The 25,449-nt window shown below is 44.2% G+C and overlaps 1 protein-coding gene across 1 annotated transcript in view; it reads right to left on the bottom strand.

The window, feature by feature from the left end:
* SOS1 (SOS Ras/Rac guanine nucleotide exchange factor 1) overlaps nt 1–25,449 on the bottom strand; it is a 155,031-nt gene that overhangs the window by 79,134 nt on the left and 50,448 nt on the right. The window contains exon 2 of the mRNA XM_069769052.1: nt 11,314–11,439. Within this exon, the coding sequence (XP_069625153.1) occupies nt 11,314–11,439 (126 nt within the window). The remainder of the gene's footprint in view (nt 1–11,313; nt 11,440–25,449) is intronic.

Raw genomic sequence — 25,449 nt, 5'->3', positions numbered from 1 at the left:
AAAATATACAAAAGTTGGTCAGCCGCACAAAAAAATTACGGTAAGCGTTTATCGGCTAAAGTACTAAAACTCCTTGACAAAGTCGCCTGGCAAAATGTACGTTGGAGCCCTGGAGTGTTACGATTTGGTGCCATTCCCTATTATATGGTACTAGCTATTGAACCCGTTCTACGCCCGGGTGGCGAGCATTTATATTGGTATATGGTCTCCATCCTGTCATGTGCTGCTCCATCCTGCGTCCCCATCCTGTCATGTGCTGCACCCATCCTGCGTCCCCATCCTGTCATGTGCTGCACCCATCCTGCGTCCCCATCCTGTCATGTGCTGCTCCATCCTGCGTCCCCATCCTGTCATGTGCTGCACCCATCCTGCGTCCCCATCCTGTCATGTGCTGCACCCATCCTGCGTCCCCATCCTGTCATGTGCTGCACCCATCCTGCGATGTGCTGCACCCATCCTGCGCCCCCATCCTGTCATGTGCTGCACCCATCCTGCGCCCCCATCCTGTCATGTGCTGCACCCATCCTGCGTCCCCATCCTGTCATGTGCTGCACCCATCCTGCGTCCCCATCCTGTCATGTGCTGCACCCATCCTGTGCCCCATCCGGTCATGTGCTGCACCCATCCTGCGTCCCCATCCTGGTATGTGCTGCACCCATCCTGCGTCCCCATCCTGTCATGTGCTGCACCCATCCTGCGTCCTCATCCTGGTATGTGCTGCACCCATTGTGCGTCCCCATCCTGTCATGTGGTGCACCCATCCTGCGCCCCCATCCTGTCATGTGCTGCACCCATCCTGCGTCCCCATCCGGGTATGTGCTGCACCCATCCTGCGTCCCCATCCTGTCATATGCTGCACCCATCCGGGGGCCTGAGCAGGCGGGGACACCGGCGCGCTGTGGGGGTCAGGTGCCGGTATCGCCGCCAGCTCAGGCCCCCCAGCACTTACTATATTCACCTGTCCTGCGTTCCACCGCTGGGCGCCGCCATCTTCCCGGTCTCCTGGCTGTGACTGTTCACTCAGAGGGCGGCGCCGGCGCGCATTAACCGAGTCATCGCGCCCTCTGAACTGAAGGTCACAGGCCGAAGACCGGGAAGATGGCGGCGCTCAGCGTTGGAACATAGGACAGGTGAATATGGCCGATAATCACCCTCCTGGCGGTCCCTGCTTCTCTGTTGGAGATCGCGGTGTGCGTTCAGTGTGAACGCATACCGCGATCTCCCGGGAGCGTCACTCTGTGAGGCCCAGACTGCGCCGGCGCTTGCGCAGTCTATAAAGGCTTCGGACAGAGTGACGCTCCCAGCGTTATATTATAGATGTTTATTCTATGATATTTGCTGAGGTGTCTGTATAAAGTGATTAATAATCCGTTTGTACTGTTTTGTAATATGTATATACGTTTTAAGAATTTTCTTTTTAAATATATTTTTTATATGTATATTTATATCATTTTGTATGTATATTTATATACACACATATACATGCAACATACATACACATATGCCCTATTTAGGAGAGATGTTAAAACTTTTACAAGAAATATTGGCTTGCCGATGTAGTAATGTGGGGAAGTATGCATACACATAACCGTATATTGTGACACACAATGCAAATGTATTTTGCAACTTGGAAAACTGCTATGGTAATTTTACTATCCCTGGCTGTGCTACATACTCTCCAATCACAGGTTCACCAATCGTACCAAGCTACCAGCAAATTCTCGCTATCAAAAAAGATTTTACTTTTTCATTATTGGCAGCCATGTCATAACCTGTAGTCTGTCTAATCCAGGCATGAAGTCACACTGGGGCCTCCTGTAAACCACAGTATGACATCATCTACAAAATCACTGCTGGAAGCTCACACACCTCCTATCCCCATATGTCCCCCCATATATAGTACAGACCAAACGTTTGGACACACCTTCTCATTTAAAGATTTTTCTGTATTTTCATGACTATGAAAATTGTACATTCACACTGAAGGCATCAAAACTATGAATTAACACATGTGGAATTATATACTTAACAAAAAGGTGTGAAACAACTGAAAATATGTCTTATATTTTAGGTTCTTCAAAGTAGCCACCTTTTGCTTTGATGACTGCTTTACACACTCTTGGCATTCTCTTGATGAGCTTCAAGAGGTAGCCACCGGGAATGGTCTTCCAACAATCTTGAAGGAGTTCCCAGAGATGCTTAGCACTTGTTGGCCCTTTTGCCTTCACTCTGCAGTCCAGCTCACCCCAAACCATTTCGATTGGGTTCAGGTCTGGTGACTGTGGAGGCCAGGTCATCTGGCGTAGCACCCCATCACTCTCCTTGGTCAAATAGCCCTTACACAGCCTGGAGGTGTGTTTGGGGTCATTGTCCTGTTGAAAAATAAATGATGGTCCAACTAAACGCAAACCGGATGGAATAGCATGCCGCTGCAGGGTGCTGTGGTAGTCATGCTGGTTCAGTATGCCTTCAATTTAGAATAAATCCCCAACAGTGTCACCAGCAAAGCATCTCGTCACCATCACACCTCCACCTCCTCCTCCATGCTTCGCGGTGGGAACCAGGCATGTAGAGTCCATCCGTTCACCTTTTCTGCGTCGCACAAAGACACGGTGGTTGGAACCAAAGATCTCAAATTTGGATCAGACCAAAGCACAGATTTGCACTGGTCTAATGTCCATTCCTTGTGTTCTTTAGCCCAAACAAGTCTCTTCTGCTTGTTGCCGGTCCTTAGCAGTGGATTCCTAGCAGCTATTTTACCATGAAGGCCTGCTGCACAATGTCTCCGTCTAACAGTTGTTGTAGAGATGTGTCTGCTGCTAGAACTCTTTGTGGCATTGACCTGGTCTCTAATCTGAGCTGCTGTTAACCTGTGATTTCTGAGGCTTGTGACTCGGATAAACTTATCCTCAGAAGCAGAGGTGACTCTTGGTCTTCCTTTCCTGGGGCGGTCCTCATGTGATCCAGTTTCTTTGTAGCGCTTGATGGTTTTTGCCACTGCACTTGGGGACACACTCAAAGTTTGCCCAATTTTTCGGACTGACTGACCTTCATTTCTTAAAGTAATGATGGCCACTCGTTTTTCTTTACTTGGCTGCTTTTTTCTTGCCATAATACAAAATTCTAACAGTCTATTCAGTAGGACTATCAGCTGTGTATCCACCAGACTTCTGCACAACACAACTGATGGTCCCAACCCCATTTATAAGGCAAGAAATCACACTTATTAAACCTGAGAGGGCACACCCGTGAAGTGAAAACCATTTCTGGTGACTACCTCTTGAAGCTCATCAAGAGAATGCCAAGAGTGTTCAAAGCAGTCATCAAAGCAAAAGGTGGCTACTTTGAAGAACCTAGAATATAAGACATAATTTCAGTTGTTTCACACTTTTTTGTTACCGTATATACTCGAGTATAAGCCGAGAATTTCAGCCCATTTTTTTAGGCTGAAATTGCCCCTCTCGGCTTATACTCGAGTCATACCCATGGGTCGGCAGGGGAGGGCAGTTGTCTAATCATACTCACCTGCTCCTTGTGTGGTCCCTGCACATCCCTGGTTCTCCGGGTGCTGGCAACTTTGTCCTGTATTGAGCGATCACATGGTACCGCTCATTACAGTAATGAATATGGACCCGGCTCCACTCCCATAGGGGTGGAGCTGCATATTCATTACTGTAATGAGCGATACCATGTGACCGCTCAACACTGGAAGAGCTGTCAGCGCCCGGAGAACCAGGGACTGCACCGCGCCAGGAGCAGGTGAGTATAACTCAGTGCGCGATATTCACCTGTTCCCCGTTCCACCGACGGCTGCCGCTGTGTCTTCCCCGTCCTCTGCAGTGACGCTCAGGTCAGAGGGCGTGGTGACGCGATTAGTGTGCGCGCCGCCCTCTGCCTGAGCGTCAGTGCAGAGGACGGGGAAGAGACAGCGGCGGCCGTCGGTGGAACGCCGACCAGTGAATATAGCAAGTGTCGGGGGCCTGAGAGGCGAGTATGTGTTTTTTTTTTTTGTTTTTTTTTAATCGCAGCAACAGCATATGGGGCAAATGTCTGTAAGGAGCATCTTATGGGGCCATGTGCAGCGTTATATGGGGCAAATATCTGTACGGGGCAATGTACAGCATTATATGGGGCAAATATCTGTATGGGACCATGTACTGCGTTATATGGGGCAAGTATCTGTATGGGGCCATGTAGAGCATTATATGGGGCAAATAACTGTATGGGGCAATGTGCAGCATTATATGGGGCAAATAACTGTATGGAGCATCTTATGGGGCCATGTGCACCATTATATGGGGCAAATGTCTGTATGGAGCATCTTAGGGGGCCATAATCAACATTTGTGCAGCATTATATGAGGCATATTTTAATATGGAGGATCTTATGGGGCCTATCATAAACTGTATTCAGCATTACATGGGGCTCCTGATATGGATATTCAAAAACAAAAACACCTGCGCTTCCAATGGTTGCTGTTTCTCTTATAACCACCCACTATGGTTAACAAAAGAAATAGCTGTATGAAAAATCATATACTAAGAACCCATGGAACACACCTATGAGGAAACAAAAAAAAAATATATAGTGTGTGAGGAGGAAAAATCTTCCATTTGTTCAGGAGGAAAACCTCCAGGATAATGAAGTAGCCACAGCTTCTGCTGTTAATTTTCTAGACAACCAAGATTTACTACCATGTCTAAACAGATATTCCCAAACAGAAACAAAAATTTAAGTTAAGTTGGTATAAACAGAAATAAACCATCTCATCCAGTCCTTAAAAAGAATAAAAGGTCCCACCCCTCACTCTCAGTTAAATCAGGAAATCAGGATTTTTGGGGAGTAAAGGCCACAAAACAAAAGAAGCAAAAGAGGGGGGAAATTCACCAAAAAGAAAGTAGGGCTGGGTGTTCAGCCTACACAGAAAATCTTTAACTTGAGTTCATATACATTATCTACCTATGACCAATCCCTACTTAAAGGCCTAAAATTTGCCCCCACCGCTGTATCTAAGCCGTTTGATCTATATATTAGTTTAAAAAAAATTCTACGCAATTCGGCGATAAAAAAAGTACTTTTTGAAGAAAGGTCCTCCTATGTCAAGCCAGGCTCAACCAGTAATATCCAGTTATGTTCACACTAATTTGGCAAATCCATCTACGTTCAATCCAATTCAGGAATACTCGAGTGCATTCTGCACATTTGAAACAATGGTAACAGCAGATATCAGACGAATGAAGCCAAAAAACTTGAAGTTCATACCACAAAATTTAAGCATCCAAGAACGTATATCTATCCAAAATCTCCAGGCCAACAATGACATAATTATACGCCTCGCAGATAAGGGCGGAGGCATTGTTGTATTAAATAGAACTATGTATCGCAATGAATCAGTTACCTACAAGAAATTAAGTAGTGACCCAACGGCCAGATATATTAAGAGACAACATTCTATCCACAAAAGGCAAATGCCAAGGTATAGTAAATAAAAAGGAGTTTTGTTTTATTATGAACAAAACACCAAGTATAGCCATATTCTACCATATCCCAAAACGGCATAATGATCAAACATGCCCTCCTGGAAGGCCTATAATGTCGGGCATAAATTGCCTGACTTCCAATCTTTGCCGATATGTCGACACCCATCTTAAGAAATGCATGACACTAGTACCGACTTACCTCAAAGATACCACTCACACATTACAAACCCTGGAAAATATTACTTGGATATATTTTAGGTACCCTAGACATCAAATCATTATATACCATCATAAATCACCAAAAGGGCTGCGAGGCAGCGGGATATTTTCTTTAAAAAAAAAACTTGGGATATATACCGAAATCTAGGCTGAATTTATTGTGGAAAGCATTTTATTCATTCTTCAACACAATTATTTCATGTATGAGGGTCAATTTTATTTGCAGACATGGGGTACAGTGATGGGTACACGCTTTGCGCCCAGCTACGCGAACCTGTATGTGGCCAAGTGGGATTACTTACACATATTCCAATCCGGGCATTTATGTCCCGACTTGGTTATGTGGCGTCGCTTCATAAATGATGTGTTGTTTATTTGGGATGGTCCTCAAAAGGACCTAGAAGAATTTATCATAAATCTAAACAGGAACACATTCGGCCTAGAATTTACAACAACTACTAGCACAACTAATATCAATTTTCTGGATCTAGAAATTTATGTGGAAACCAAAGAAATTTACACTAGGTAACAACAACAGTTGCCATCTCCCCACATGGCTGATCAATATTCCTAAAGGCCGATTCACACGTGTGAGACGCAACTGTTCTAGGCTCCAGGATTATACCAAGGAAACAGATCACCTAACTCGGCAATTCCTGGAAAAAGGATATTCTGAACCACTGTTGGAAACAACAGGTCCAAAAAACATCCAGTCACACTTTGATCCACAAAATCAAGACAGCCACAAACGACTCATTGACCATAGCGGATCAAATCCAGAATTTACCGATTACCCAGTATCACCACAATCAAACAGTTCACTAATATAATTCGGAAACACTGGTTTATTCTTCAGGGCGACAAAAAGATTGGTGAGCTTTTACCAGATCACCCCAAATTTATATACAGGAAAGCCCAAACATTGGGCAACATGATAGCCCCTACTACAAAAATGACCAGACCATTACCTTCGGGTGTGCGCCCTATAGGCTTCACACCCTGTGGCACATGTTCATGTTGCATCCGCACTACTTTTAGAAAAAAGAAACAAACTACGTTTTATGACCCTCAAAATAATAAAACATTTTACATTAAAGATTTTAGGTCTTGTTTTACTACTGGGGTCATATATTTATTACAATTCCCGTGTAACAAGATATACGTAGGGCGCACAAAACGTAGGCTTATGGATCGCATCAATGAACACCTTAATAATATAGAAAAGGGTTTCAACGGTCACCCACTTTCTAGACACTTTTTGGAATCCCATAATAAATCCACACGGGGAGTATATTTTTGTGGGATACAGGTGGTTCGCAAAAACACAAGAGGGGGCGATTACCTCAAGTGCATGTCACGAGCAGAATCACATTGGATTTTCACCCTGGACAGTTTAGCGCCTAGGGGGCTTAATCATGAAATTGAGCTTTATGCTTTCTCATGACCCCCTGCAGAATGTATTTAAGTATTTATTTTAGTATAATACGTATTTTAGATATCTATACAAATTAGTGTTTTTATCCCAGAATGGGAAATATATATTTTATAGATATATATACCGTATATACTTGAGTATAAGCCGACCTGAGTATAAGCCAACCCCCCCCCTAAATTTTCCACAGAAAAACTGGGAAAACTTGATGACTCAGTATAAGCCTAGGGTGGAAAATGCAGCAGCTACCGGTAAATGCCAAAAGTAAAAACAGATACCAATAAAAGTAAAATTAATTGAGAGATCAGTAGGTTAAGTGTTTTTGAATATTGATATTGAATCAAGAGCCCCATATAATGCTCCATAAAGTATATGATGGCCCCATAAGATGCTCCATATTAAATTATGCCCCATATAATCCTGCATAAAGGTTAATAATGGCCCAATAAGATGCTCCATAGACACATTTGCCCCATATAGTGCTGCACAAATGTTAATTATGGCCCTATAAGATACTCCATATAGACACTTGCCCCATATAATGCTACACAAACGTTATGGCCCCATAAGATGCTCTATACAGACACTTGCCCCATTTGCTGTTGCTGTGATAAAAAAAAAAAAAAAAAAATCACATACTCACCTCTCTGTCGCTCAGGCCCCCGGCACTTGCTATATTAACCTGCTCCACGTTCCGGTGCCGCTCCGTCTTCAGCACTGATGTTCAGGCAGAGGGCGCGCACTAACCATGTCACCGCGCCCTCTGACTTGATCGTCACTGCAGAAGACGCTGAAGACAGAGCGACACCGGAACGAGGAAAGGTGACTATCACGCAGCGCTCCCCCAACCCATTATGTTCACGTGCTCCTCGCGCGGTCCCTGCAGGTCCCCGATTCCCAGGCGCCGCAGCTTCTTCCTGTACTGAGCGGTCACTGTTACCGCTCATTACAGTAATGAATATGCGGTTCCACCCCTATGGGAGTGGAGTCCATATTCATTACTGTAATGAGCAATACCATGTGACTGCTCAGTACAGGAAGAAGCTGAGGCGCCTGGGAACCAGGGACCTGCAGGGACCGCGCCAGGAGCAGGTGAGTATAATTAGACAGCCCCCGCTCCCCCTCCCCTGCCGACCCATGGGTATGACTCGAGTATAAGCCAAGAGGGGGACTTTCAGCCCAAAAAAATGGGCTGAAAATCGGCTTATACTCGAGTATATACGGTACTATATATTTTATAGATATCCTACGCACTATATTGCGGTTTTATTTCTTCTGAAATCCTGGGTATTCATAACCATTGTTATTGAGTACTTAGAGTTTTAACAAATGGAATAGAAACTGTTTTAATGGATTTTTCTTTTTAAGGAAGGAAAGAGAAAGGGAAAAAAAGTTAATTTGGATCATATATAATAGGTTGTCCGGTTTTAGAATATTTTAATAAAGCTTGTTGGTTTTAATCTTAATATTATACATGATCCTCAGGATTTTCACATATAGAACGAATTTAGGGGATTTACAATGGCTGCTCAAGTGGTTATTTTTCACAGTTGCTGCGGAGCACTCACATTGGTGCCAATTAGTTGCAGGAGGGACTGTGGGTAACTGTATTGATAAAAGGCAAGACATGTACTAGGGTCAGTATCCCTGACGAAGAAGGTCCGAGTACCTTGGAAACGCATCGGAAATCTGACCTCTCTGAGCGCTTGTCTTTCGGTGACATCACAACCATTAAGCCCCACCCCCCGCAATCCCACAGCAGCGGCTCTTGGCCGGAGCACGCTGCCGCACAGTCATCTAGCTGCTCTGCAATCACGGAAGCTTGATCCATCAACCAGGGAGGACGCTCCCTGGTGTTCCACCGGACGTACACCTCCAGCTGAGCAGCGCAATTATCGACTGAGGGCACCTTGTGAAGCGCAAACTGCAAACTAATCCAGTCTGCAGCCATTTCTGCACATCTAGTGAACAAAATAAGTTTTTGCCTCCACACACAACATTTTTTTTTTTTGGTTTCCCTATAGGTGTGTTCCATAGGTTCTTAGTATGTGATTCTTCATACACATTTCTTTTGTTAACCATAGTGGGTGGTTATAAGTCAGCAATAGCGCAGAGGCTGCCCTGACATCAGCACCTTCCACTGCCCCCTTTGCCCTACAGTTGCGCCAGTGTAACACTTGCATGGCAAAAGATATTCAAAAATACTCAACCTACTGATGTCTCAATTAATTTTACTTTTATTGGTATCTATTTTTAATTTTTGAAATTTACCAGTAGCTCCTGCATTTTCCACCCTAGGCTTATACTAGAGTCATTAAGTTTTACCAGTTTTTTGTGGCAAAATTAGGGGTCTCGGCTTATACTCGGGTAAATAAGGTAAATATATAATTTGGCTGCCAACGCTCCCTAGTCCCACAAGCTCGCTGTCTCGGGGTAATCCTTGACGCTGATCTCTCCTTCAAACCACATATCCAAGCCCTTTCGACTTCCTGCCGCCTTCAACTCAAAAATATTTCACGAATCCGTTCATTCCTCAACCATGAATCTGCAAAAACCCTAGTCCATGCCCTCATTATCTCTCGCCTTGACTACTGCAACCTCCTGCTCTGTGGCCTCCCCTCTAACACTCTCACACCCCTCCAATCTATTCTAAATTCTGCTGCCTGACTAATCCACCTGTCCCCCCGCTATTCCCCGGCCTCTCCCCTCTGTCAATCCCTTCACTGGCTCCCCATTGCCCAGAGACTCCACTACAGAACCCTAACCATGATGTACAAAGCCATCCCCTCCTGTCTCCTCCATACATCTGTGACCTCGTCTCCCGGTACTTACCTACACGCAACCTCCGATCCTCACAAGATCTCCTTCTCTACTCCCCTCTTATCTCCTCTTCCCACAATCGTATACAAGATTTCTCTCGCGTATCACCCCTACTCTGGAACCCTCTACCACAACACATCAGACTCTCGCCTACCATCGAAACCTTCAAAGAGAGCCTGAAGACCTACCTCTGCCGGCAAGCCTACAACCTGCAGTAACCACCGATCGACCAAACCGCTGCATGACCAGCTCTATCCTCACCTACTGTATCCTCACCCATCCCTTGTAGATTGTGAGCCCTCGCGGGCAGGGTCCTCTCTCCTCCTGTACCAGTTATGACTTGTATTGTTTAAGATTATTGTACTTGTTTTTACTATGTATACCCCTCCTCACATGTAAAGCGCCATGGAATAAATGGCGCTATAACAATAAATAATAATAATAATAATTCCACATGAAATTTCATAGTTTTGATGCCTTCAGTGTGAATGTACAATTTTCATAGTCATGAAAATACAGAAAAATCTTTAAATGAGAAGGTGTGTCCAAACTTTTGGTCTATACTGTAGATGAAGGTATAATTTCTGTATTATATGAGAGCAGTGATAGATCAGTGAGTCAATACAATGCAGTTATAAATCTCCTGACTCACACTAACCATCTATACTGTGACTGCTGTGTGCAGAATCTTCAGTGTACTGTAGTAGATCAGCTTCACATAACTCTCTCTGCCTCCTTCTTGTAAGAGGTGATGGGGAGAGACCTGTAACAAGTAGGAGGCAGGAGCTGCATCACATAGGAATACACAAACTCTGCAATGCGAGGAAACAGCATTTATCACTGCTGCTATCAGATGAAATTGGGCAAGTTTAGTGTGAAGAGACTACCGCCCTCTGCAAAAACAAAAAAAGGGATGGGGAATGTAGTCTGTATCAGGAAAACCATAAAAGAACAGAAGAAAAAGTAACATGGCAAACAACCTTGAAATGTCACTTCATTCAAAGCAGGTATACCAAACTGCCTCCACATTATTCTCTAGTAGCAGCCAATCTTGCACTTTATAGGTAAAAAAATTGCTGAAGTGCTTCTATAAAAGTATGCCCTAAATCCACATGACTACCTTCGCCCTGCAGACAATGCTATTTCCACGGAACAACAAATTTACGGCTATTGAGAAATATGCAAAAAATCTGCTGTGCAAGCAGAAATGATAGAAGTTCCAAACATTTCTGCTGCAGAGAAACAAGGACCTTGATGGATTTTTGGCTCCTGAACACCGCAGTCACTGCAAAAAGAGTAAAATGCAGTACTTTTAAGTGGCATCTTTATGAGCAGATCAATATATAAACTATTTCTGAGTACCTCAACATCCAGGACACTGCGGGGCTGTGCTTGGCAAAGCATGCTAAGCAGCTGCAGAATTAACTCTTCAACATACTGGAGAGCATCTTCCGCTGATGCCAGGTTTGGGTGGACCTGTACTTGAACCTGCAAGAAATAGAATGGAAGCAGATGTTAGTTTGTCGCTTTAATTTTGGGTCTTGCTTACACTTACCATTATGACAATACCATAATCCAGATCAGAATATTACGTACGTACAACTTATAAACTCCAATTAATGCCAAGTTATAAGGGAATCTGCCACCAGGTTCTTGCTATGCAATCTGATGGCAGCATGATCTGGGGCAGAGAGCTCGATTCCAGCGATGTGGTGCAGTACTTGTGATATCACAGATTTCTCTGCTGCAGATCTAGCAGGTCTCTGAATGCGGAGCTCTGTATGACCCAGCCCACACCACTGTGGTAGCTTTCTGTGTACACTGTATATTAACAGTAAGCTGCTAATCAGTGTTGGGGGCATGGCTGGACCAGGAGGCACAAGACACCTAGTCCTCTAGTGATATTCTTCTGCTAATAAAACACTAATTGTATTGAAACCACAAAACACAGCCCAGTAAGTGGCACATCGCTACATCAAACCCTACATCATGCCGCTTTCAGATTAGATAGGAACAGCCTGCTGACATGTTCCCTATAAACAAGGCATATCGTGCGTGATGTTTGCTAAATTCATATCAATTCATAGACAACCAGCACACCAAGAGCAACCACTGTAATAATGTTAATAGTAAATATACTTTCAAAACGAGGGACGAAGAGTGCACCTCCAATTTCACCGAAAAAATATAAGTGCTGGTATGTGCACAATATTTATTATTCCACTTAGTTTGTACAACAGATCTGACTTCTAAATAGCAGAATAACCCGGCCGCATTCATATCTATGCACTATGAGACTGCGTCCTGCTTGATCTCCAAGGCTTTGTATCCAATAAAGGAGCCAATGGCATGTGGCGGCATTAGATTGGAAAATTTTCCCTATTAATTCTGCAAGAAAATTTTAGGGACTTTCGTTGCAGAAAACAAGAGAGCAAACACTATACCCGCCTTATGTGGCCCTCGACAACACGTAACTGGTCACACAATGGGGGAAGAGGGGGGGTCAGACTACTGAAATGATACCCTATCCCTAGTCACACATCATGGAAGGAGGTAAAGTGTACAGATTAATGGAACAGGCAAGCGGGCCACTAAAATTTTGAGTGAAGGGCTTTGATTCTTTTTTCCAAGGGGTGTAAAGACTGGGAATAACTTTATATTTTGGGAATAACTGTTTAAAAGGAATCTGTCAGCAGGTTTTTGCTACCTCATCTGAGAGCAGCATGATGTAGGCAAAGAGACCTTGAATCCAATGATGTATCACTTAGTTTACTGGGTGCAGCAGTTCTGATACAATCAGAGTTTTTTAGAATTAGCAATGCAGCAGAGCTGAGAAAGCTAACCCCGCCCACACCAGACTGTGCACATTTGTCTATAGACTGAGCTGCTTATCACAGTAGGGGGCGGAGTCAGATTAGGAAGCACATGCCACAGAAATGATAATCACCAGGTGATTAAACCTTCAATTTAAGTAAACAACAGCACACAGCTTGACATGTGACACATCCTTGAATTCTGTGTTTCAACCCTACCTCATGCTGTTGTCAAATTACATAACAAAAAAAAAAAAAGAAAGTAGTGGACAGACAGAAGCAAACAGATTCTTTAAGATAAAAATGCCAAAGGAAGAAATAAAATTCAAAGCTTGAACTAAACCTAGAAGAATACTGAAAATCTGTAGCATGATTTTTTTGTATACAAGTTTTTAAACCTCCACTTAATTGCGCTGTAGTGAAATGAAATTCTGAGTTGAGGTTCCTCAGCTCCATGTCACCACAACCGTACAGTAATAGCACAAAAAGAAGGTAAAAATTCAGATGTAGCCATGCGGCTTTACATGACATATCAGGAGCTTGGTCACAGCCATCTTCTTACAGAAGGTCATACCACCAGCTTCACTTCCAGGAATGCCATTTTGCCCTCTCGTAGGTTTTGCTTCAGCAAACTAGGAGGAACATGCAGTGAAAGCAAATTTCGGCTACAATAGTCTTATCTTTAGAGGTTTGTGTTTTGCCGACAGCGGTTGTATGACTCGTGGCAAAAAAAAAAAAAAAAAAATACCTTAAGAAAAAAAAAAAAAAGTATAGTCACATTGTTCACCTTGCTGGTAATCTTTGGGTACGTTCCCACTTTCAGGAAGGTCAGATGTGACAACATAGCGGATGGGATTTCTAGAAATCCCATGTCTACTGTGAGCCTGTGCGCACCTGCAGATCACCAGCGGAGACCGACATGCGTCGCGTCTTTCAAATCTGCAGCATGTCAATTTCTCTTGCGGTTATGCAAGTGGATTTTCCCCACAGACTTGCATTAATGAGGAAAATTCACATGTGTAAAAAAGTGTCCACTAATTTGCCTAAGATGACTTTCACACTTGCGTAGTTTGGCCTCCGTCGCAATGCGTCGTTTTGGGAAAAAAACGCATCCTGCAAATGTGACCGCAGGATACTTTTTTTTTCCCATAGACTTGTATTAGCGACGGATTGCGACGTATGGCCACACGTTTCATCCATCGTGCACTGGATCCGTCTGAAAAAAAAAGTTCAATGTAACAGTTTTTTGTCTGCGTCGGAAAAACGTGTCGCGACGGATCCTGCGGCATATGTCGTTGGCTAGAATGCAAGCCTATGGACGCAGGATCCGTCGTGACACGTCGTATGACGGAATCCAGCGCTGGAATAAGTTGGTTTTTTTTTTGTTTGTTCTTTTTTTTACACTGAGCATGCTCAGAATCAGGATTTAGTAGCCAATTGGCCAGACAGCCCCAAATCTATATAAACCTGACCTGGGGCGTCACCCCAAAATGTGCCAGCAAGACTCCTGCCAGCATCCAGCCAGCATCTGTGTGTGTTTGCGTGCGCCTGTGTATTATTAATGCCAGCCTATTGGTCTCAAAAATAACATCAGAACATATGGTCGCAATCTTCACAAGCACTCCTTCCATCTTTGCCACTTTCTCTAAACCCTGTCAAAGATGGGGTGTAAAAACAGTCAATATATAGGTTTCCATTAAAACGGATCCGTAAAAAAAAACGGATGAAACGGATGGTAAAAACAGACAAGACGGATGCAACGGATCCAGTTTTTCGACGGAACAGTCTAGCGGATCCGTCGAAATACTGTAGGTGTTGCATCAGTTTTTCACTATTTTTGGCGCATCTGTCGATACGTCGTGCCGACGCATTGTGACGGCCGCCAGACGACGCAAGTGTGAAAGAAGCCTAATAGGTGCGGAAATCGTGCAGTCATAATGCTGCATCAAAACTGCAGCAGATCCTTTAAATAGGAAAGTACCCTTTAGGACAGGTTCACGTTTAGTTTTTGTTGCAGAAAAATCTGCTGCAAATAACCTGAATGTTGTCAGGGAAAAAAAAAGCTCAAAAACTCTTGAGCATTTTACATGTGTTCTTTATTGCTTTTTTTAACCTATTCATTTTATGGTTCAAAAAACATAGTGAACCAGACAGCAGGATTTTGCTAAGTAACCTACAGACATTGGTCTATTTGGCGTCGTTACACCGATTAATCCCTAAATCCCATATGATGTACTATCTCGTCGAGGTCACCTGGGACTTAATTCCCAGTGACAGGATAGTACGTCATATTCGATCGGCCGCGCTCAGGGGGAGCGCGGCCGATCGCCGACGGGTGTCAGATTACTACAGCTGACATCCGGCACTATGTGCCAGGAGCAGTCACGGACAGCTCCCGTCGCATTAACCCCCGGAACACTGCGATCAAACATGATCGCAGCGTTCCGTCGGCACAGAGAAGCATCGCGCAGGGAGGGGGCTCCCTGCGTGCTTCCCTGTGACCCTCGGAGCAACGCGATGTGATCGAGTTGCTCTGAGGGTCTCCTACCTCCTCCTCCCTGCAGGCCCTGGATCCAAAATGGCCACGGGGGGCCTTCCGTGTCCTGCAGGGAGGTGGCTTTCAAACTCCTGCTCAGAGCAGGTGCCGGGAAGCCTCCCTGCACTGCCTGTCAGATCGCTGATCTACAATAGTGCACTGCAAAATGTCAGATCAGCAATCTGTCATTATACAGTGATGTCCCCCCTGGGACAATGTAAACAAAAAAAAAAAAAATCCTAAATAAAGAAAATAAATAAATAAAACACATTTTGTATCGCCGCGTCCGTAACGACCTGACCTATAAAACTGTCCCACTAGTTAACCCCTTCTGTGAACACCGTAAAAAAAAAACGAGGTAAGAAACAACGCTTTATCATGCTGTCGAACAAAAAGTGGAATAATACACGATCGAAAAGACAGATATAAATAACTATGGTACCGCTGAAAACATCATCTTGTCCGGCAAAAAACGAGCCGCCATACAGCATCATCAGCAAAAAAATAAAGTTATAGTCCTCAGAATAAAGCAATGCAAAAATAATTTTTTCATATAAAATAGTTATTGTATAAAAGCGCCAAAACATAAAAAATGATATAAATGAGGTATCTCTGTAATCGTTCTGACCCGAAGAATAAAACTGCTTTAATCAATTTAACCAAACAAGGACCGGTATAAACGCCCTGCTGGCTCAATAACAAGGTTCTCCAAACCTATTCGGCAAGTCACAGCAGCAGATAAATGGTGTGCCAGGAGCTTCATGGCATTGGTTTTCATGGCTGAGCTGCTGCACGTAGAAGCCTCGTCACCAAGAACAGTGCCAAGTGTCAGACGGAGTGGTGTAAAGCCACCAATGGACTCTGGAGAATGGAAATGTGTTCTGTGGAGCGACCAACCACACTTCTGGCAGTCTAGGTTTGGCAGAGACCAGGAAAAGGTTACCCGACTGACAAATGTGTCAACTGTCAAGGTTGATGGAGCAGGGATAATGCTATGGGGTTACTTTCCAGGGGTTGGCCAAGACTTTTTGGACTTTCTTTCCAACTTTGTGGGAACAGTTTAGGGAAAAACTTTTTCTATTCCAGAATGACTGTGCCCAGTGAAGAAAGCAAAGTCCGTAAGACATGGTTGGGCGAGCTTGGTGTGAAAGAACTTGACTGACCGCATATAACCCTGACCTCAACCTAGAGATTGCGAGCCAGGCAAACCAGTCCAACATCAGTGTCTACCTCACAAATGTTGTTCTGGATGAAAAGGCAAAAATATCCAATGGACAAAAATTCTGAAATCTTGAAGAAAGCCTTTGCAGAAGAATGGCAGTAGTTACAGCTGCAAAGGAGTGAGCAACTTCATATTAAATAGGTTATCCACTACTAGGACAACCCCTTCTTAAACTAAATGTTTGGCCCCAATAAAATAATAAAGCTTATACCCCCCTCCCGTGCCGGCTCCATCCCAGCGGTGTCAGCACTCGCAGTCTCAAGGCTGTGGAATGACACGTGAAGCCCGGCGTACAATCAGCGCTGGCATCACTGTCTCGGCCTCGGACAAACCGAACATGAAGGAGAAGTCCGGGATCAGCTGCAGCCCTGGCTTCCTCTTCAAGTTTAGTTTATGTGAAGGTGGAGATTGGGCGTCAGTGTCACAACACCGCATCACAGCCCCGGGGAGAGCGAGTGCAGACACCGCAGAACGGCGCCGGCACGGGAGGCGAGTATAGGCTTTATTATTTTATTGGGGCCCACATATTTAGTTTAAGAAGTGGTTGTCCTAGTAGTGGACTACCCCTTATGGATTTGAAATAGAACGTCACAAACAAAAGATCATGAAGATTAAGTGCCCTCGTGGACAGGGTCCTCTCTCCTCCTGTACCAGTTGTGACTTGTATTGTTCAAGATTATTGTACTTGTTTTTATTATGTATACCCCTCCTCACATGTAAAGCACCATGGAATAAATGGCGCTATAAAAAAATAAATAAAAATAATAATAATAATATGATGATGGATGATGGATGATGATGATGATGATGATGTAATTAATGTGAAGGCATAATACTTTTGTCGATAAGAGGTTTACAACACCAAAAAAAGGGAAAAAAGTAGGAATAAAATACCAAGTATTCGTCGCAGAGCACATTTCAGTTACTTCCCTAATCTCTCAACATTACAGCATATGTAGTAGTGTTTTGTTTCTTAACTCAAGTGCAACACAATTCTCAGTAATTATGATCCACCAGATACATTTCAAAGAAACAGGAAACAAAATCAAATTCTGGTAAAAGACAAATAACGTACATGTTAAATTTAAGGGGAGTCATGTCGGCACAAAAAGACTGTTCAAACTGAGCACAACACTGTAGGACACAACGACCTGATTAAAAAATATTTAAAAAAAAAAATTGCGGCTTTAGTTTTCAAATCTTTTGCATATATCGTTCTTTATATAAAATATGCTAAGGGAGCATTTTGGAGCACCCATGGCATGGCCGACCAGTTCATTGCACCTTCCCATTAATCTCCACCTTCTTCTGTAACTGAAAGCTCTAGCCTAACAGGAGCCAGGAAGATGGAAAACAAGGAGCTGGGAAGATGCGGTGATGCCCAGGTTGCAGAGCACCTCATATTTAAACAATGATTTTTCCAAAAAGCGGCAAAAGTCGATTTGGACACTAAAGATGTGATTTTCATGAGGGCTCTGTCCCTGACGAGGCCCTGTGCTAGGTGTGAACAGTCATTTTGTGCATACAGACTCCATTTAAACACAAGATATGATTTGGACACGGCACGTTCAGAAATCTCATACTCTGGACCGATCAATGTGTGGGGCAGCACACCAGAGTGTACTCGGGCAGCACACCAGAGTGTACTCGGGCAGCACACCAGAGTGTACTCGGGCAGCACACCAGAGTGTACTCGGGCAGCACACCAGAGTGTACTCGGGCAGCACACCAGAGTGTACTCGGGCAGCACACCAGAGTGTACTCGGGCAGCACACCAGAGTGTACTCGGGCAGCACACCAGAGTGTACTCGGGCAGCACACCAGAGTGTACTCGGGCAGCACACCAGAGTGTACTCGGGCAGCACACCAGAGTGTACTCGGGCAGCACACCAGAGTGTACTCGGGCAGCACACCAGAGTGTACTCGGGCAGCACACCAGAGTGTACTCGGGCAGCACACCAGAGTGTACTCGGGCAGCACACCAGAGTGTACTCGGGCAGCACACCAGAGTGTACTCGGGCAGCACACCAGAGTGTACTCGGGCAGCACACCAGAGTGTACTCGGGCAGCACACCAGAGTGTACTCGGGCAGCACACCAGAGTGTACTCGGGCAGCACACCAGAGTGTACTCGGGCAGCACACCAGAGTGTACTCGGGCAGCACACCAGAGTGTACTCGGGCAGCACACCAGAGTGTACTCGGGCAGCACACCAGAGTGTACTCGGGCAGCACACCAGAGTGTACTCGGGCAGCACACCAGACTGTACTCGGGCAGCACACCAGACTGTACTCGGGCAGCACACCAGACTGTACTCGGGCAGCACACCAGACTGTACTCGGGCAGCACACCAGACTGTACTCGGGCAGCACACCAGACTGTACTCGGGCAGCACACCAGAGTGTACTCGGGTAGCACACCAGAGTGTACTCGGGCAGCACACCAAAGTGTACTCGGGCAGCACACCAGAGGGTACTCGGGCAGCACACCAGACTGTACTCGGGCAGCACACCAGACTGTACTCGGGCACCACACCAGAGTGTACTCGGGCAGCACACCAGAGGGTACACGGGCAGCACACCAGACTGTACTCGGGCAGCACACCAGACTGTACTCGGGCAGCACACCATTCAATGGGCAACAAGTAGCAGTCAACAGTTTTCCCAATGAGACGGTGCCAGAAGTAGTCAGATAAATCCTGCACCCATCCACAAGCAGCACCCAGACTCAGCCAAAAGTGAATTTGTGATCATGGGAACTATCATTGCAGCCATGTCCACAATATGCAGCTGCAGTGACTGATCCAAAAAAATAAAAATAAAATCACATTGTGACTTTAGATGTCACATCTCACAGCCCGAATGCTCCAGCTCATAACCCAAAAGCTACTTTTCCACTCTTCGACTCCAGTGAATCTGTCAAAAAAATAAATACATGTGTTATGGGTGAATTTTGATGGAGCTTTGAAAACAGCCTTTGATATGTTCAATAGGATGGAGGTGTCTCCGTAGTGGTGCCAGTCACGATTACTATTAGGACAACGTCAGGACTGACCGGGGTAACTGCAAGCCTGATGTGAAGGGGACTGCATACCCACAGCGCCAACGTGAGGGGCTATAGCCGTCCCACTTCATTTTTCAGATCTCTCGTGACTTACCGTATATATGCCTTACAGGTCATTACAAAGTTAAGCAAGGAATTGTGGACTTCACACATTAAAAAAGAAGAACACCCTAAATTCTAGTTCAGCAGGTACAAAAAGAAAAACAACTTAACTCTAATGAGGCTGGGCGAACCAACCGAACCCCACAAGAAAGGGCCGGCTGACTAGATGTAAATGTGTCATGGGAACAGCAATAGTGAGAGCGCTTTCCCACAGAAAACCCCGCACACATCAAATTCCAGCAGCGTTCCCATTGCCAAGTTCAGATCATCTTTCATTTGTTTTACTGCAAACGAAAACGGCAATATTCCCTCTTCCAAAGTAAAGCTCAGCGAGCCTCGTGTCCTGCAGGCACAGATTGTGGGAACAGGACTGCACCGTGGAAGCACACAAGCCTGTGAGCACTGTCCTGTAAGGGAGCCAGAGCAACCGGCCACACGGTGGGGATGCATGTCATAGACGAGGAGTGAGCAGGAGCAATAACATGGAAGGTCAGGAGCCGCCGGCTGAGGGCCAGTCTGTGCGCTGCAGAAACGCCACCTGTCAATCATAGTGCAGCGTCTTAGCCGTTAAGTAACTGGCGCTCTGGCTCCCTTCGTGTGTGGGATGTGATAATGAGCCTGATTCCCCCAGATGCACACAGACACAATGGCGGTATCAGCTGCTGGATGTATGCAAGTCCGCTGCTGACTGGTGCTGGGAGTTACCGCTCTGAGCAAAGAAGAGCGACTACTTGAACTAAAGAAAAAAAAAAATTATAAGTACACAGGTGCTTCTCACAAAATTAGAAAATCATCATTAATTTATTTCAGTTCTTCAATACAAAAAGTGAAACTCATAAGTCATTACAAACAGAGTGATCTATTTCAAGTGTTTATTTCTGTTAATGTTGATGATTTTGGCTTACGGCCAATGAAAAATAAAGTCATTTTCTCAGTAAATTAGAATAATTAACAAAAAAAAAAAAAAAAAAAAAAAAAACACCTGCAAAGGCTTCTTAAGCATTTAAAAAGGTCCCTCAGTCTGTTTCAGTAGGCTCCACAATCATGGGGAAGACTGCTGACTTAACAGATATCCAGAAGGCAGTCATTGACAAGGAGGGTAAGCCACAAAAGGTCATTGCTAAAGAAGCTAGCTGTTCAGAGTGCTGTATCCAAGCATATTAATGGAAAGTTGAGTGGAAGAAAGAAGTGTGGTGGAAAAAGTTGCACAAGCAACAGGGATAACCGCAGCCTTGAACGGATTACAAAAAGGCCATTCAAAAATTGGGGGGAGATTCACAAGGAGTGGACTGCTACTGGAGTCATTGCTTCAAGAGCCACCACACACAGATGTATCCAGGACATGGGCTACAAGAGTCCAAGTAAGTGACTTCGGCGTGCTCGAAAAATATGTTCGAGTCCCCGCAGCTGCATGTCTCGCGGCTGTTCGACAACCACGAGACATGTAGGCAAGGGGACTCAAACACATTTTGAGCATGCCAATGTCACTTACTTGGCTAGCACTCATCACTGGTTTCTAGCAGTGGAAGAACCAACACCTCATTTTTGAGAGACATTCCTATCAAAAAGGACCACAAAAAAGCAGACTTTAGTGTAAAAGGGGGAAGGAAAAAAAAACATTAAAGAGGACTTTTAGCATATTAAACAGGCCACATCATGGAATATTCACTGCAGAACTGACTAAAGCATTGTTTGTTGTTTCTTTATACTTTTTCATCTCCATTGTATGTAAAGGTTCTATTTAAATTTTCCCCTTGTCTTTAAAAAATATATACAGTGGGGCAAAAAAGTATTTAGTCAGTCAGCAATAGTGCAAGTTCCACCACTTAAAAAGATGAGAGGCGTCTGTAATTTACATCATAGGTAGACCTCAACTATGGGAGACAAACTGAGAAAAAAAAATCCAGAAATTCACATTGTCTGTTTTTTTAACATTTTATTTGCATATTATGGTGGAAAATAAGTATTTGGTCAGAAACAAACAATCAAGATTTCTGGCTCTCACAGACCTGTAACTTCTTCTTTAAGAGTCTCCTCTTTCCTCCACTCATTACCTGTAGCAATGGCACCTGTTTAAACTTGTTATCAGTATAAAAAGACACCTGTGCACACCCTCAAACAGTCTGACTCCAAACTCCACTATGGTGAAGACCAAAGAGCTGTCAAAGGACACGAGAAACAAAATTGTAGCCCTGCACCAGGCTGGGAAGACTGAATCTGCAATAGCCAACCAGCTTGGAGTGAAGAAATCAACAGTGGGAGCAATAATTAGAAAATGGAAGACATACAAGACCACTGATAATCTCCCTCGATCTGGGGCTCCACGCAAAATCCCACCCCGTGGGATCAGAATGATCTCAAGAACGGTGAGCAAAAATCCCAGAACCACGCGGGGGGACCTAGTGAATGAACTGCAGAGAGCTGGGACCAATGTAACAAGGCCTACCATAAGTAACACACTACGCCACCATGGACTCAGATCCTGCAGTGCCAGACGTGTCCCACTGCTTAAGCCAGTACATGTCCGGGCCCGTCTGAAGTTTGCTAGAGAGCATTTGGATGATCCAGAGGAGTTTTGGGAGAATGTCCTATGGTCTGATGAAACCAAACTGGAACTGTTTGGTAGAAACACAACTTGTCGTGTTTGGAGGAAAAAGAATACTGAGTTGCATCCATCAAACACCATACCTACTGTAAAGCATGGTGGTGGAAACATCATGCTTTGGGGCTGTTTCTCTGCAAAGGGGCCAGGACGACTGATCCGGGTACATGAAAGAATGAATGGGGCCATGTATCGTGAGATTTTGAGTGCAAACCTCCTTCCATCAGCAAGGGCATTGAAGATGAAACGTGGCTGGGTCTTTCAGCATGACAATGATCCAAAGCACACCGCCAGGGCAACGAAGGAGTGGCTTCGTAAGAAGCATTTTAAGGTCCTGGAGTGGCCTAGCCAGTCTCCAGATCTCAACCCTATAGAAAACCTTTGGAGGGAGTTGAAAGTCCGTGTTGCCAAGCGAAAAGCCAAAAACATCACTGCTCTAGAGGAGATCTGCATGGAGAAATGGGCCAACATACCAACAACAGTGTGTGGCAACCTTGTGAAGGCTTACAGAAAACGTTTGACCTCTGTCATTGCCAACAAAGGATATATTACAAAGTATTGAGATGAAATTTTGTTTCTGACCAAATACTTATTTTCCACCATAATATGCAAATAAATTGTTAAAAAAACAGACAATGTGATTTTCTGGATTTTTTTTTCTCAGTTTGTCTCCCATAGTTGAGGTCTACCTATGATGTAAATTACAGACGCCTCTCATCTTTTTAAGTGGTGGAACTTGCACTATTGCTGACTGACTAAATACTTTTTTGCCCCACTGTATATATATCCCCTCAAAGAAGACAAGAAAAAGTTTTCTCTGTGTGATATGGCAAGATATGTACTGACTCAGTAATGCTTTACTTTCCAGGTCACACAGATCTTACTGCATCTACTGTGATTACAAATGAGAGGTGGGGTGCTTGGATACAGAAGAGCTTTGAGTGATTACAAACACCTCTGCACCTACCCCGGGCATCGGAGAATAATGTCCTGATATCTGGTACACTTCCAGATTGGTACATGTGACACGCTGCAGCTGTCATCTCACAGCACTGTCATCTCCTCTCCCCTTTCCCTTACACTGTCAGTGCTGTGAGATGAGAGCTGCACATCCATACATCACTCTGGATCTGTGCCAGCTATAAGGGCATTATTCTCAAATGCCTGGTATAAATACAGGTAGGGATTTATAGCAACACACAGCTGTGCTCTCCCCTGAGCAGGAAAAAAAAGGAATTGGAGATTTTTCCCCAAAGTGTGCAGCATACAAAGGCTACATTAATTTCCAATATTCCGAGAAATCTATAAAAGAAGTTAAGCTTTTGCAGTGGTGCACTGTTACTTGGAAGGATACAGCACAGGCCATTTGCAGAAGGCACACACTGCCGAGGAGACATGAAGTAACCTTTTTCATTTAATGGAAAGAACAGGTCTATACATAGAAAGCTAAAATAAAACGCAGTAGTCACATAAGGACATCATCAAGAATTGAGAAAATGAATGATTAGAAATAGAAAGATACGCATCCAATTCACCACAGAACTCAATCTTATAAGACAGACAGTTCAAGCATCCCAATGACGTTCCCCGGTATATGACAAATATACAGAGTTACCTGATGTATACTGTGCCATTTATTAGAAGCAATTCCTGTACCGAGATCCTGCAAATAATTGGAGGGACATCCGGCAAAAATAATAATACTAACTCAAGGATTTGGGTTCTTTATTAACTATTGTTTGGTTGTTTTTTAAGTCCAAAATTATATGCCGATCAGCTTCATACATCATCTTTATAGAGCCCGGAGCTCCATTATTCTGACAGAGCCCCAAATACCCTGCTCCGGTCTCACAGATTACAGTTACAGTATATACTAAGTAGCAGACCAGTCACTGAAATTGTTTTGGGAGTAATGTGTCCAATGCAAGGCAGCTTCTACCAAACCAAATAAAATTAAAATCATGAAATGCATTAAAAGAGGAATAGCTGTTAATAACAAGAACATCATCTTTCTACAAGTCATCAGGTCGGCCACACTTACAATTCTGGGTACCATTTTAAACTCCTGTGTATAAGAAGGACCTAGCTAAACTAGAGCTGGAGCAGAGAAGAGCGACCAACGTAAATAGGGGTGAATTTATTAGCATGTTCAAAGAACAGATTTTATATATTTTTTTTTTTTTTTACAACTAGGCCTGCAACAATGAGGAAAGACTGTTTAATCATTGGAAACGCAGAATCTTTATGGTAAGAGCAGTGAGATTATTGGACTCTTTGCCACATGATGGAGCAATCATTCATTTATCAAAAAAGCGCAAGGACGGCCTGGATGTCTTTCTTGAAAAATATAAAATTACAAGTTATGGGTACTACATTCTGAAATGGAACTTTGACCCACAGAAACGTTCAACTTGCCATATGTGAAGTTGGGAAGTACGGTAATTTTTCTCCTAATATGGGGCAATTTGTATCTGCCTCACTGGATTTTGCCTTACTTTGGAACATGTTAGGTTATAGGATGACTTTGAAGGACTGGTCTCTTCTTTCAACCTTATAACTAGAAAACTGAGATTGGGTCAAAGTAGTGTCTGACCCTAAAGAGAACCTGTCAGCAGGATTTTGCCAAGTAAAGTACTGTACATGCATGGTCATATTTGCGCTTTGATACGGGTTGGGTTAAAATGATACTTTTAGTAGTTTTGTAGTTTTTGTTTAATCGGTGTGTGAAGTTTTCATTTAATGACATCTTTGTGCATTGGGAAGGACTGTGAGCAGAGTCTTTTCTTGGAGCTCTGGTTCCCAATTCATCCTCCATTGTGATCCGTCAGTGACCTGCTTTGGCCAGTGCACTGGTCTCTGAAAAAAACTCAATGCCTGCATGCGCAGTCACATCTGTTATCAAGTATACACGCTCTATCTGCACATGCGCAGAAGACGACACGGTCTTATAATGAATCATTATATAGGTTGAACTTGTTCTCTTTTTATTGAGAATACCGATTGGCGGTGTCCTGTGTGCAGCGCCGATGGCTTCTTCTGCGAGCTCCTGCACTGGTCCTCTATACACAGCGGGCAGCGCATGCGCCGATCGAGTATCTAGACTTGATAGAAGTGATCGCGCATGCGCTGCCATTTTATTGTAAACAGAATTATTTTTCCGG

Source organism: Ranitomeya imitator, chromosome 5 (genome assembly GCF_032444005.1).
Source record: "Ranitomeya imitator isolate aRanImi1 chromosome 5, aRanImi1.pri, whole genome shotgun sequence".
Taxonomy (NCBI): Eukaryota; Metazoa; Chordata; class Amphibia; order Anura; family Dendrobatidae; genus Ranitomeya; species Ranitomeya imitator.
The sequence above is the reverse complement of the archived record's forward strand: the minus strand, read 5'-3'. Positions and strand labels throughout refer to the sequence as shown.